This window comes from Cibotium barometz, chromosome 61, assembly GCF_041138505.1.
Source record: "Cibotium barometz isolate CiBa-2024 chromosome 61, ASM4113850v1, whole genome shotgun sequence".
In the NCBI taxonomy this organism is placed as follows: Eukaryota; Viridiplantae; Streptophyta; class Polypodiopsida; order Cyatheales; family Cibotiaceae; genus Cibotium; species Cibotium barometz.
In genome coordinates, this window is record NC_141106.1 from 13,762,892 (window position 1) to 13,776,985 (window position 14,094).

The following is a 14,094-nucleotide window of genomic DNA, read 5'->3' on the forward strand; positions in this document are numbered from 1 at the left end:
TTCCACCTCCAAACACTACAATTTTCCCTCATGCTTCCTTACTATACAAGACCAAAAATTTGCTTCTTTTTATCTTCTTTTAATAGACTTAATAGTAGGCAAATTACCTACTAGTAGAGAATATCTACTAGCAATCCAACAAAGTGTACAAACATGTGCAAATTAAACTGTGAAGGACTAAAATTCAATGGCTTTGATGGCTTTGGAGGTACAGAAAGAAAATCCCCTACTCACTGGATTTCTTGGAGAGGGGGTGGTAACTGTTCCTCATGTGGAACCCGGGTCCACCCCACTGACGTCCACACATCAGCGGATAGTCGCACACACACACACCCACTCTCCCCTGCGCGTTCACTCAATATATGTGGACACATCCAATTAAACCATTAAGAGAGAAAAAACAGACGTAGGTCAAACAAAATGATAAGAATCTCAGTGCTTGCATGCAAAGCTAATGTGAAAAGATTTATTTGAAACACAGTAGTCTTCCACCTATATTACGTCACTTTATACACAAAATACACCTCTGAAAGTCACTCATCATGCAAGGGATAAATTCCTATTGTTTATACATCTTCCGTTGCTGAATTATTGCCTTTCGAAACATTGTACTTGCAAAGTGGACAGGTAGAGTTCATACGGAGCCATCGGTCGATGCATGCACAATGAAAATGATGGCCACACGGGAGCTCCCGGAGCTCTACACCATCATCGTAAGATGAGAGACAGATGCAGCATTCCTGCAGCAAAAAATTGAGCAAGTGAAGGGTCACCATTGGCCTACCTTTGAGTGGGGTGGGTCCTTTGAAGGAATTCAGGTATGTCTGTAATTATTGCATCAAATATTAAAGATTATTTTTGTTTTGCTCTCGCTGCATGTGTGCGTGCGTGCGTGCGTGCGTGCGTGCGTGTCTGTGTAAATAGTATTTTCAATTATTGAAATGATACATCAAATAAGAATAGAATAACAATTCATATATTTCATAATTATTTCAGATAATACGTAATAATGTACATATTAGGTTTATTATCTAGATATAAAACTGGATGTAAAAATATGTGTTGCAAAACATGGAGACTGGTGAGAACAGTGAGAGGAGAGGGATAAGGAAACAACTGAGTTCAAAAATTTTGCAACTTTCCCTCACAGCAGCCATCAGATTGTCTTACCGCATCTTCTGCAGGCAGAACACGCTCCACAACAGCTCCAGATGTGGCAGCAAGCATACTCATAACTCCTCCAGAAGGGCCTGCCATGTCCCCACCTGTTTTGGCAAAGGTCCCAGTGCGTCGAAATTTGTATTTTGGCAGCATGTTGATATCTTCTTCGGAAGCACCTTCCTGTCATAAATTTTTGGGGGAAAAAACTCAAATTACACCACCATCAAGCAAAATTTTTATCCTTAACCACTCTTCTGCATAAAATCAAGCATTTGCATAAGATTGATTAGCCGATTTATGTAGATTGACACTCCTCTTAATCACCTCCATCCAGCTCACAGTGTAAGCTTTGCATTTCCATCCCAGTAATTTAAATGTTCTCTTTCATTTGCCCCTTCGGTTAATGATTATTTAGGACCTAATTACCTCTACAGAGAGGATGAAAATACTTCATTTTCTGCAGGGTTACTTCAGTCCCTCACAATTGGTCAGCTAAGAGGGCCTTCAGACCCATCAGCAGACAAGGCCAACCATCCTTTCCCTCCTTGTCTGGGTGGTCTTTCACAAGGTGTGGGCACAACTTGAAAATATTATTTGTAGATAAATTTATTGAATCACAGCCGGGGTGGTAGGCCTAGTAAAGCACAGCTTTCTATTGGCAGAGGCCAGAACTCTCATCCGCGGGCGGATTGTGGGCCCTCATGGTATGGACTGTGTGAAGACGAAAGTCTGTGGACCTTCACATCTTGACCAGCAGACAAGTCTAAAGCCACCCTTGGACTATGTGATCGAATATCCCTCCCTACTCATGCCCTTAATCCCCAAGAGTCAGTGCAGGTCTTAAATTAAATATTCCCACCTCTGAAACTTCGACAAACACCATCAACGGGAAAAAACAAAAAGATTAACAAATAATGAGGCACGTGTTTAAGCGTTACCTGTTCGGCTACCGCATACATAATAGCAATGATGCAAGGTAAACAGCAACAGACAGCAACACCAATTATACACGCCAAAGATACACAGAAGACCACAAAGAAGACATCAAATGCCAGAAATGCTACACAAAGCCTGTCCAAATCAGCCACAAGAGTTAGTCATATGCAATAATGTTAAGCAATACACAAGAAATAAACATATGAGCTGCACATGTGTGTGCATGTCTGTGCATGCTCTCTACAGACATATCAGCAATTAGATGCACTTCATCAATATTATACCATCATCATACATACCAGAATAAAAGAGGTGCATTGTGAGACTGGCTTCCTGTGGTGGTCCAGTAGAAACCAACTACCCACCAAACGAATGAGAAGGACGTGTTGGCAGACTCAATCCGTTTAGCAATGCTGCCAATCCATGTAAGCTTGTGAGATTCAAACATTATGAAGACTTCGACGTGTGATGGCATAAATGAAACTTTAAAACATGCTAAGAGATATATACAACACTTGCATTTCTTTGCAGAGGTTGCACTACTCTAACGTTTATTCCTATCATGCATGCTCCGTGATTGTTTGATAGATATAGCTTCATAAAACCGAACTTAAAAGCCTGCTGCTTACTCAATAGATATACCTTCATGGGACAGAACCTTAAAAACTGTGCTGCTTACCAATAGATATACCTTCATAAACCCAAAACTTTGCAAGCTTACGCATCAAAAATGGCTCCAAAAAGAATTACATCCTCCGCAACAAGCTGAAGCATCCCCCCCATCCCTCCTCTCGAACGCTTCCACCCGCCTTCACCCTCTCCCTCCCACCCCTTCTCCTGTGCGCTGCGTCTTCCACCGCCTGCCCGCCCTGCATCATGTGCGCCCTCGCCTTCATCCCTCCTGCTGCCTGCCCCCAGTGCGCCCCCGTTTCCTGCGCATCTGCCCCCCACCCCTATGCACTCTTGCCTCCATTTTGCCCTGCCATCTCCTTCGATTCCCTCCTGCCGCCCTTCCTCCCCGCCTTCTCCCACCTCTATGTCGCCTCCTCTTTCCCTCTTGTGAGCACCCCCTTTGCCTTGCCTTCCTTGTCACGCCCCCACCTCGCTGCCTCCCCAATAGCGCTTCTTCACAGCAGGTTCTTACACTCAGGCTGTTTTCTCTCGGCAGGTGTCGCTTGCTTTGGTCTTCACCCCTTCAAGAGGACTCCATGGCAGCCACTCTGCAACTAAAAGGGGACCCAGAGCGATAAACCAACACTTCAAATACCATACAGCATGAAAACACAGTGGAAAAACCATAATCACGCCACACTGAGCTGGAACGGCCAGCCCCCCATAGGAACAACTTTATTCAGATAGAAACTTTTACAATAAACCAAGGTGTGGGTGCATACAGGACCAGATTTTCCACAAAGCATCAGCAAATCTCTTGCCCAGATCACTATCCAAGACCAAGATACTGTCAAAATGAGCAACGGAAATGAGACAAAAACAGAGCAAAAAAGAAACGCAAAAGTGCTGGAGAGAGAAACGCTGTATAAACTCTGCTATATACACGATATCCAGTACAAACCAAGCAGGGAGGCAAGGCCCACAATTATATGGGCTGGGGCTGCTGGTTGGCCTATGCAAAACAGGCCAACAGCCCCAAGAAAGCCCACGACTGGGATAATATCCAGTCGGCCAGCAAATAGCAAGTTGGCTAGTAGAAAAAAATAGTGGGCCCCACCTGAGCAGCCAAACCTACAGGCTAACAGGGAAAAGATAGCACCCCCATGACTGGAAAAATCTGGGAAAAACATGGACAGTGGGAAAAATGGAGAAACACTCACACCGGGAGGGCACACCCACAACACTGGCCCTCACTCCCTAAAGTGTAATATGGTACAGACAGGAGATCACTGCTAACACCCCCTCTCAGCTCTTGGATGTGGAACCAACCCCAGTGAGCTGGAGTGCTGATGGAGCATCTACTGCGGTAGAGGCTTCGTGAAGAGGTCCGCCGCATTGTCCTCCGTCGAACAAAAGACTAGCAGGATGTCACCAGCCAAAATCTTCTCACGAACAAAGTGATATTGTCTCATCCATACTTATCACATACACATCCATATCTATCCTTTCACATACATCCACATCCATATTTATCACATACACATCCACATCTATCCTTTCACATACACTCATCCACATCCATTCTTTAACATACATCCACTTCTATTCTTCACATACATCCACATCCATACTTACCACATACACATCCACATCTATCCTTTCACATACATCCACATCCATACTTATCACATACACATCCACATCTATCCTTTCACATACATCCACATCCATACTTATCACATACACATCCACATCTATCCTTTCACATACACTCATCCACATCCATTCTTTAACATACATCCACTTCTATTCTTCACATACATCCTCATCCATCCATCCATTCATTCCCATCTATCTGATTCGCATCCCATCAATCTAATAGACCGGCCACTGCAAAGAAGCAGCAAGGGCAAGAACTGTCCGAATCGTAATCATCCTGGCTGTCGGTGCAAAAGCGTCCTCATAGTCAATGCCTGGCTGCTAGGCATAGCAGCCCTTAGCCACAAGTCTGGCCTTGTGCTTGTCCACGAACCCATCGGACGTATATTTGATCTTGTAGACCCACTTGACACCAATGACTAACCAATTTGACGGCCTCAGAACTAACTCCCAAGTTCTATTCTTCTCTATGGCTTCAAGTTCCACTTGCATGGCTTTCCTCCAAGTCTCCTGGGAAAGAGCATCCTTAATTAAAGTAGTTTACCCATAAAGGCTCCTCTGACTGACTTTTATCACGAACTCTGGGCGATATTCGAGATCCATCCTCTGTGATCCACTCGAAAGGATACTCCATAACACCTAACTCCCGAATGGTATCCAACAACCACTTTGGTACGCGAACAAAACGCGAAGCCTCCTGTTGCTGCTGTGGCATATCTCCAACCTCGGGCTCAACCTCTACCACTAACTGACGCTCGCTAGCTAGAACAATAGCCTCGGACTCATCCTCATACACATTTGGCTCTCCAAGAAGCGTTGGCTCCTCAACAGTGGAAGCTGAAACATGCTTATCAAAGACATCATCTTTGTTGACAACAACCTCATTCCGCTCCGAGTCATATAACCTGTAGCCTTTGTAAAGAGAGTTATATCCCACAAAAACAAGCTTATGGGACTTTGAGTCAAGCTTCCCCCTTTGCTTCTTTGGTATATGAACATAGGCATCACTCCCAAAAACACGAAAATGGGAGACATCTAGTTTCCTACCAAAATCAGCCTCAAACGGAGTCATCGTAGGCACTAAAGTCGTCGGAGATCGGTTGAGGATATGGACAACCGTGGCCACAGCCTCTCCCCAAAGTGGACGAGGAAGGTCTCGATGCTCCAAAATCGCCCTCGCCATCTCCACCACATTCCGGTTCTTTCGTTCAACTACTCCATTCTATGAAGACAACCCTGTATCGACTAGCTCCCGCTTGATGTCATGCTCCACACAAAACTGCACAAAAGCATTAGAAGAAAACTCCCCTCCTTTGTTAGCCCGAACAATCTTCAACTGCAATCCAAACTCCTTCTCCATCAAAGCATACCAATCCTTGAACCAAGCAAAGGCTTGGTCCTTCTGGGAAAGGAAATACACCCATGGCAATCATCCACAATCAGCATGAAATACAAGGATCCTCCCAAAGATGGGGTCTACATGGGCCCATATAAGTCAGTGTGAACCAGCTCCAGAGGTTTCAAAGCCCGCCTAGTAGCTTGCTTCGGAAAAGACTCCCTATGCTGCCAACATCTAGCAAGCCATACACCATTTGGTCCCGGAAAGCCCGCCGCAACGCGTCCACATTCAAGTGGCCAAAACGGAAATGCCACAAATCACCAAGCTAAGTACCTGTAAGAGAAGAGAGTGCACGGAGTCTGTAAATCCCATTCTCCACTCTGCCTTCCCAATCAACCTGGCCTGTTGCTTTGTCTCGGATAGCAAACAAAATGCTCATCAAACTCCACCAGCATGCCAATCTTGCAAACCTCATGCACTGACAAAAGATAAAATGGGACATAAAGAACCCGAAGGAATGCTTCTCCCCTTTGCCATCGAGAATGATCTCCAACCTGCCCTCACTGCGAATTGGGATAGTGGACTTGTCACCAATAAAGATGTGACATGTTTGCCTTCGAAGATCATGTAACAACTCTCGAGAAGGAGTCATGTGCCTCAAAGAACCACTATCTAGAATCCACTCCCGACCTCTCTGCTCGAAGAAGACGAAGCTCCGGAGTCCATAATCTCCAAGTGTACAAAAGCTGGAGTCTTCGCAGCTGCAGCTGAGAAATTAGCACCTTTCTCAGTGCTTCGCTAAGGACATTTTCTCCAATAGCATTCATGTCACATCACATCTCTTTACATCACATCACATTCTTTCACATACACATCTATATCCATTCTTTCACATACATCCACATCCATTCTTTCACATACTCATTCGCATCCATTCTTCACATACACATCCATATCCGTTCTTCACGTACACATTCACATCCATTCTTCACATACACATCCATATCCGTTCTTCACATACACATTCACATCCATTCTTTCACATACTCATTCACATCCATTCTTCACATACACATTCACATTCATTCTTTCACATACATCCACTCACATCCCATATCATTCATTTACATCCTGATTCACATGACATTACATCTCACCCATTCATTCACATCTATTTGATTCACATAACATCTCATCACATCTATTCACCTCACATCTCATCACCTCTATTCACATCACATCCATCCATCCATTCATTTACATCCATCTGATTCACATCGCATCTCATCACATCTATTCACCTCACATCTCATCACCTCTATTCACGTCACATCCATCCATCCATTCATTCACATCCATCTGATTCACATCACATCTCATCACATCTATTCATGTCACATCCATCTGATTCACATCACATCTATTCACCTCACATCTCATCACCTCTATTCACGTCACATCCATCCATCCATTTATTCACATCTATCTGATTCACATCACATCTCATCACATCTATTCGCCTCACATCTCATCACCTCTATTCACATCACATCCATCCATCCATTCATTCACATCTCATCACCTCTATTCACATCACATCCATCCATCCATCCATTCACATCTATCTGATTCACATCATATCTCATCACATCTATTCACCTCACGTCTCATCACCTCTATTCACATCACATCCATCCATCCATTCATTCACATCTATCTGATTCACATCACATCTATCTATAGAATCTAAACATAAAATTTAAGAGAATTCTAATTTTCATATAAAAATTCTTTATGCATCTTTCTATGTATAAAAATCAGTTTTAATGAGAATAATACTTTTGAAATAAAAATAATTCCTTTATGCATCTTTCTATGCATAATAATCAATTTTAATGAGAATAACACTTTTGAAATAAAAATAATTCCTTTATGCATCTTTCTATACATAAAAATCAAATTTTATGAGAATAACACTTTTGAAATAAAAATAATTCCTTTATGCATCTTTCTATGCATAAAAATCAATTTTAATAATTAATATCAGTGATATCCATGCATATTCATAGGTGTACATGGAGTAATCATAATTTTTTTTTTTAGATGCAAAAATGATGGGAATTACTCTTTTAGAATAACATAAAAACAATCTTTCTTTTTCACAAAATTCTGGAGCCACAATGGTTACAGGTCCGCTCAGCCTTCAAAGCATCACGCTTTGAGTTGGGCTTCTTCTCAGAAGACTTCGACTATGAAGACTTCCCTTTACCCTTGTTGATGCTACTGTTGTTGTGGCTGGAAATTCAAAGCCTCAGAACCTCCACCCTTTGAAGGGTTCAAAAACCGCTCTTCCTGGTCAAAAACCATCGACACAAGCTCCTCCCATGTAATGGTGCTGAGCCTCCCACTGGTGATCAAAGAAGAATAGAAAGCTGAGTACTGAGGGGATAGCTGAGACAGCAAGGTGATGGCCATGTCCTTTGATGATATCTCCTTCCCAACTAGAAGAACCTCCTGTTGAAGAGCGTAGAGTTTGTTGATGTACTCACACATCGTCGAAGACTTTGCAAGATTCATCACTCGCATCTGCACTTCCAAAGAAATTCTCTTCATGGGCGATACCCGATTGTACAAAGAAGCCAAGTGCTCCCAAATCCCTCGAGCCGGCGTCATGTGTTTGATGTGGTTAATTACTTGGGGTGTGCAATTAAGAGAAATGAAAGAACGGACACGAGCATTGACATGATCCCATAGCTGTGCCTAGGCCTCCCGCTCTTTCTTAGTGGATAGTGAAAGTTCCTCCTCTAACTCTGGCCTTGGAACTTAAGAGAAATGAAAGAACGGACACGAGCATTGACATGATCCCATAGCTGTGCCTAGGCCTCCCGCTCTTTCTTAGTGGATAGTGAAAGTTCCTCCTCTAACTCTGGCCTTGGAACTCCAACCACGATGAAATCAGCCAAATCATAAGACTCCAAGACAGACTCCATCAATACCTTCCAGATGCCATAGTTGTTCCCGTCCAACTGTTAGTCCACCGGGCACGTCCAGAGGGTAGGGATCTTCACATATGTCTGCTATCTCGAGAAAATCTGCCATCTCGGGGTTCACGTGGTCTTGTGAAGGGAAGGTGGGTGGGAAAAAAAAATGAAGAGGAGGCTTCCCCTAAATTCAAGGTGTCTGTCCAGCAACGATACCACCTTCTACCTTCTTCTCCACATCCCGTACAGCCCAAAAACACTCCAATCAGCACAAAACGCAGCAGTCCCGAATGCTCTCACCGTCTCCAAAGCTTCAAGCCACCTAGGGCTCTGATACCATGTCAGAATGAGTAGCAAAAACGAGACAGAAACAGAGCTAAAAAGAAACAGAGAAGTGCTGTATAATAAACTTTGCTATATACATGATATTCGGTACAAACCAAGTGGGGAGGCAAGGTCCACAATATATATGGGTTGGGACTGTTGGGTAGGAGGACAGCTAGCCTGCACACACACACACACACACACACACACACACACACACACAAACTCAAGCACAGAGAAACGTGAGAGTGCTGGAAAAGATGTACTCAATAATAAATAAAATGAAAGTACAGATGAGTACTAAAAAGCCTAGGGCTAAGTGCCCAACACACAAGAGTGTGTTCACACAGGAAAAAAACCTGTGTCCCGCCACAGGAAAAAGTGCCCGTGAGTAAGCTAAGTTCACACCTAAACTGGCCGGGAGTGGCCGGGTGGACATGACCAACAAACCCCCCTCAAGTGAACGGTGTGAACGGGTAGCAAGATGATAAAGTTGTGAATGCTGCCTTGCACTAAGCTCCACAGTAAGAGTGCTCAAGAGAGATCACGATGGCAAAGATGAACTCCAGTGCCAATGGAAAAAGCAAGCACTATATGACGGGAAAAATGAGAAACCCCAATGTCATAGTGCTAATGGTAGAGCACAGTAGTACATAAACGCATCACTTGAAATGCATGTCAAAGATCATGTGGACATCAACTGCATCAAATCAAGAGGCATCACATAATACCCCCCCGAAGGCAAGCATCCAAATGCCAAACTGAACTGCATGTAATCCACATCAATGACAACAAGAGAGCAAAGCATAGCTCTGTAACTACACCAGTGATGAGCATAATAAGATGTGGCAGATATACGCATGTGTAAAGGCAACAGGATCCAGAAGTCATGCCTGTGAGACATGCAATGTATGTTGGGTTTTATGCTGTGTATGCACCCAGAGGAGTGCTAGTGATCATCAGTAGATTACTGGGGCACTTTTTACTTCAGTTAGTGGAGGTTTTTTCCCCCAGTTTAGCTCAGTTTCACTTATATGCAGTTTATAAGTGTTTTGGTCCACCCGGCACATTTATGGTCGGACATGTGAACACTTATCTTTAGGGTCACTATCATGTGGCTATTGTACTTCACTTTTTTATCATTGAAGCATACTGAAGTCGTGTTCTCTCTTCTCTTGGTTTCCACGCCTGATTGTACCTTCTGTAAACCCTAACCCTAACACCCATTCCCTTCAATTGGTATCAGAGCATTGAAGCTCTGCATTGCCCTGCCCGTACACTGCCAAGCTTTTGTTGCTGCTGCCCGTACAGCATACGTACATCCAGTCTGCGCCGCCTTCAGCATCTGCTGCCCGTACACCTAGTCTGCGCCGCCTTCAGCTACAACTGTGCGCCGTACAGCATTCCGTACCTGACAGCGCCGTACAGCATTCTGTACCTGTCAGCGTACGTGTACCAGCCCCGTACAGTAAGCGCCGCCAGCAAATCGCCGCCTGCAGCCTGTCGTACTTGTTCGCTGCTGTCAGCATCAGTACCAGCTCTTGTCAACGCTGGTCGCCTTGAGTACTCAGTCGACTTGCTTCCGTACAGTCAGCGCCAACCGTCACCTGCGCAGAGAACCGTGCAGCATTCAGTGCTGCGTACCTGGCGACTGTACCTGGCGACTGTACAAACCTGCGCATTCTGTACCTGACGTGTACCTGCTCGCCCAACACAGTACTGTACCTGCCCGTACAGTAAGCGCTACCTGCACAGTACTTCCACATCATCAGTCCTATGAAGTACAGTTAACTGTACTTGCACTTTGGTGATCTGTACCTGCAGAAATACCACAAGCAACTCAGTCATTTAGTGGTAAGCATTAAAATTCAGTTTTTGGGCATTTTTATTTTCTCTGTGAAAATATACAGGCACAACAAGCAGATTTTTCTAGCAAGGAAATATACAGGTTTTTTGCACAGTTTGGGTGCAGCAAATTTGGGCATTTTTGGGGCATTTTGGCATTGTGTACGCCATTTGCTGCTCTACTCAGTCATTGGTGCATTGAGCTGCACATTCAGAGGATTGAGAGTGCAGGCAGATTTGGGTGAACTGTATTCAGTGGAGTACAGTTATTATCAGGGTTTCTGCTATTGGGTTTTTTGGTAAACAGGTACAACATTGTGCGTAAAGCATAATGGCAAATCAACAGCAAAGTGATGTATTCACATATTTGTCTAAGGAAGACAAATTGGATGGCACGAACTACTCCTTGTGGAGTTTTATGCTGAAAAATGTGCTTGTGGCAAAAGGTCTTTGGGATTTTGTTAGTGGTGATGAACCACGTCCAGGTCCATTGGCTCCAGAGACTCCTCCCCAAGGGGGTGCTCGTGGACGAGGACAACAGGTACAGGCTCCAGGACAGCCATTGCCTGTTCAAAGAACAAATGCTCAAAAGACATGGGATGCCAGGGATGCACAAGCTTTGTCACTCATTGCATTGTCAGTACAGAGGTCCATTATACCTCATATTCGTTCAGCTGGCTCTTCACAGAATGCATGGGTGACTTTGGAGCAGATGTATGCTGCTCGTAATGAGGCTAGGATCTCATTTTTGAAAAGAGAGCTGGAAAATCAGAAAATGAATGAAGATGATATGTCTAGCCACTTAAACAAGCTGCAGGATTTGAGAGAGCAACTCATCAATGTGGATGAGATTATTCCTGAGACAGCTTGTGTCCACCATCTTGCACTCTTTGCCAAGATCTTACTTGGCTTTCCATACCTCTTTGAACCTCAGCATGAGGAATGCTGTTGAACCCCTCAAGTATCAGGAACTTGTTGCTCTCTTACTACAAGAGGAGCAAATGAGGAAGAATATGAATATGAACACAAATGCTGAACAAGCATTTACTACAGGTCAAAAGGGGAAAGGAAAATCTCAACCAAAGAGTGCAAATCAAAATTCAGGTGATGGTGGTTCTTCACAGGATACCAAGAAAAGTGATGGACAGCCCAAGAAGAAGGGCAAATGTCATTACTGTAAGAAGCCAGGTCACTACATCACGGAATGTAGGAAGAGGATTGCCAAAGAGAAGGCAAAGGAAGCTGGGATGTCTGTTAATGATGCTTCTAAAGCTCCTCCAGAGACTGCTTCTTTTGTTGAGGACAGGGATTACTGTTTTTATACATGCAGCTATGATGCCTCTTGGTCTTCACAGGCACTCAGTTTGACAGAGCATGCATGTACTTGGTATTTTGATAGTGGTGCCTCAAAGCATATCACATCTCGCAGGGATTTGTTTAGTCATGTTGGCCCAGCCCCCTGTTGGCAAAACTGTTGAGTGTGCCAACAATGCTTCATATCCAGTTCGTGGCATTGGGGAGATTCAGCTTACAGCCATTGATGGCTCCATTCTCCACCTTACAGATGCCTTATATGTACCAGGGATAAAGAAGAATTTGTTGTCCATTTCTTCTTTAGCACATTGTGGAATGCAAGTCCACTTTGATGATGATAAATGCATGGTCAAAGACAAAGCTAATGCCTTGACCTTGATGCTTACTGGTACATTATGTCATGGACTTTATCAGTTGGATGCATTTCAGCCAGTGGATCAGTCTGCTTATCATGCATTCACTCTTACTCCAGCTATGCTTGATGCGGAGTTATGGCATGCTCGCATGGGGCATGTAAATTTTGGTAGTCTTATGCTTATGCAGCGACATAACATGTTTACAGATCTACCTCTCATGGAGAAGCCTCCAGATCACATTTGTGAAGGATGTATTTTGGGAAAAATGCACAGGTTTTCCTTCCCACGTGATCAGGCTCTAAGAGCAACTGCAAAGTTGCAACTTATACACAGTGATCTTTGTGGTCCCATGCAGACGAAGTCATTAGGTGGTTGCTTCTATTTTGCAACATTTATTAATGACTTCTCTCGTATATGCTGGGTCTATCCTTTGACACAGAAATCACAGGTATATGATACATTTTTGGCCTTTGTAGCACTTGCTGAGACAGAGTCAGGATGCAAGGTGAAGACTCTCCGTTCTGACCGAGGGGGGGAATATATGTCACATATGCTGAATTCCTTTCTTGGGAGTAGAGGTATAAAACATCAGTATACTACTCCTTACACTCCACAGCAGAATGGGGTTGCAGAAAGGAAGAATCGGTCACTCATGGAGATGGCCAGATGTATGCTAAAGGCAAAAAGGCTACCACATATCTTTTGGGTGGAAGCAGTAATGTGTGCTTGTCATATTTTGAATCGATGTCCCACAAAGGCATTGGTTTCTATTACTCCTTTTGAGGCTTGGCATGGCCGCAAGCCTTCTGTATCGCATTTTCGTATCTTTGGGTGTCTTGCATATGCACACATACCCAAAGAGTTGAGGAGGAAGCTGGATGATAAAGCCACAAAATGCATTTTTGTTGGGTATAGCCGTGAGAGCAAGGGCTACAGGTTATATGACCCACTATCCAGGAAGATATTCACTAGTCGGGATGTGATTTTTGATGAAAAATCAGAAATATCCATGGCTGGTTATGAGGCAAATCAGGCTGAAAATGATGTGTTTGAAGGTCTACTACCCATGGAGTTTCATTCCACAGTTGGTGATCCAACTCTTGAGGGTACAGGACAGCCAGCAAATGATGTAGGTGGTGCAGAAATTCAGCAGCCAAATGAGCCAGAAGCTGAACCAAATATGGGGCAGCAGGCACCACAGGTCAGACATATACCTAGATGGTATTTGAGGACATTACAGGACAGCCATTTAGAGGGTCCTCTTGCTGGTCGTACTCGTAGGGAAACAAGGACCAATGAGCATGCACACATCATGGATTTGAATCTGGTTATGGCAGCCACTTTACAGGATGATGATGAGCCTGATTCATTTGTGGATGCACGAGATAATGTGCATTGGAACAAAGCCATGCAGGATGAGCTTGATTCTATTAAAAAGAATCAAACATGGGATTTGGTTGATCTGCCCAAAGGCAAGAAAGCAATTGGTACTAAATGGGTCTATAAGTTGAAAAGACATGCAGATGGATCCATTGACAGGTACAAAGCCCGTCTAGTTGCAAAGGGC

At 44.0% G+C, this 14,094-nt stretch overlaps 1 protein-coding gene across 1 annotated transcript in view; it reads right to left on the minus strand.

Annotated features, from left to right (window-relative positions):
• Nucleotides 1-439: 439 nt before the first annotated feature.
• LOC147604578 (E3 ubiquitin-protein ligase At1g12760-like) overlaps nt 440-14,094 on the minus strand; it is a 56,161-nt gene continuing 42,506 nt past the window's right edge. Inside the window, exons 2-5 of the mRNA XM_086794486.1 lie at nt 2,397-2,510; nt 2,100-2,232; nt 1,171-1,341; nt 440-740 (exon numbers count right to left, since the gene is read on the minus strand). Of these exons, the coding sequence (XP_086650612.1) occupies nt 567-740; nt 1,171-1,341; nt 2,100-2,232; nt 2,397-2,510 (592 nt within the window). The 3' untranslated portion in view covers nt 440-566. The remainder of the gene's footprint in view (nt 741-1,170; nt 1,342-2,099; nt 2,233-2,396; nt 2,511-14,094) is intronic.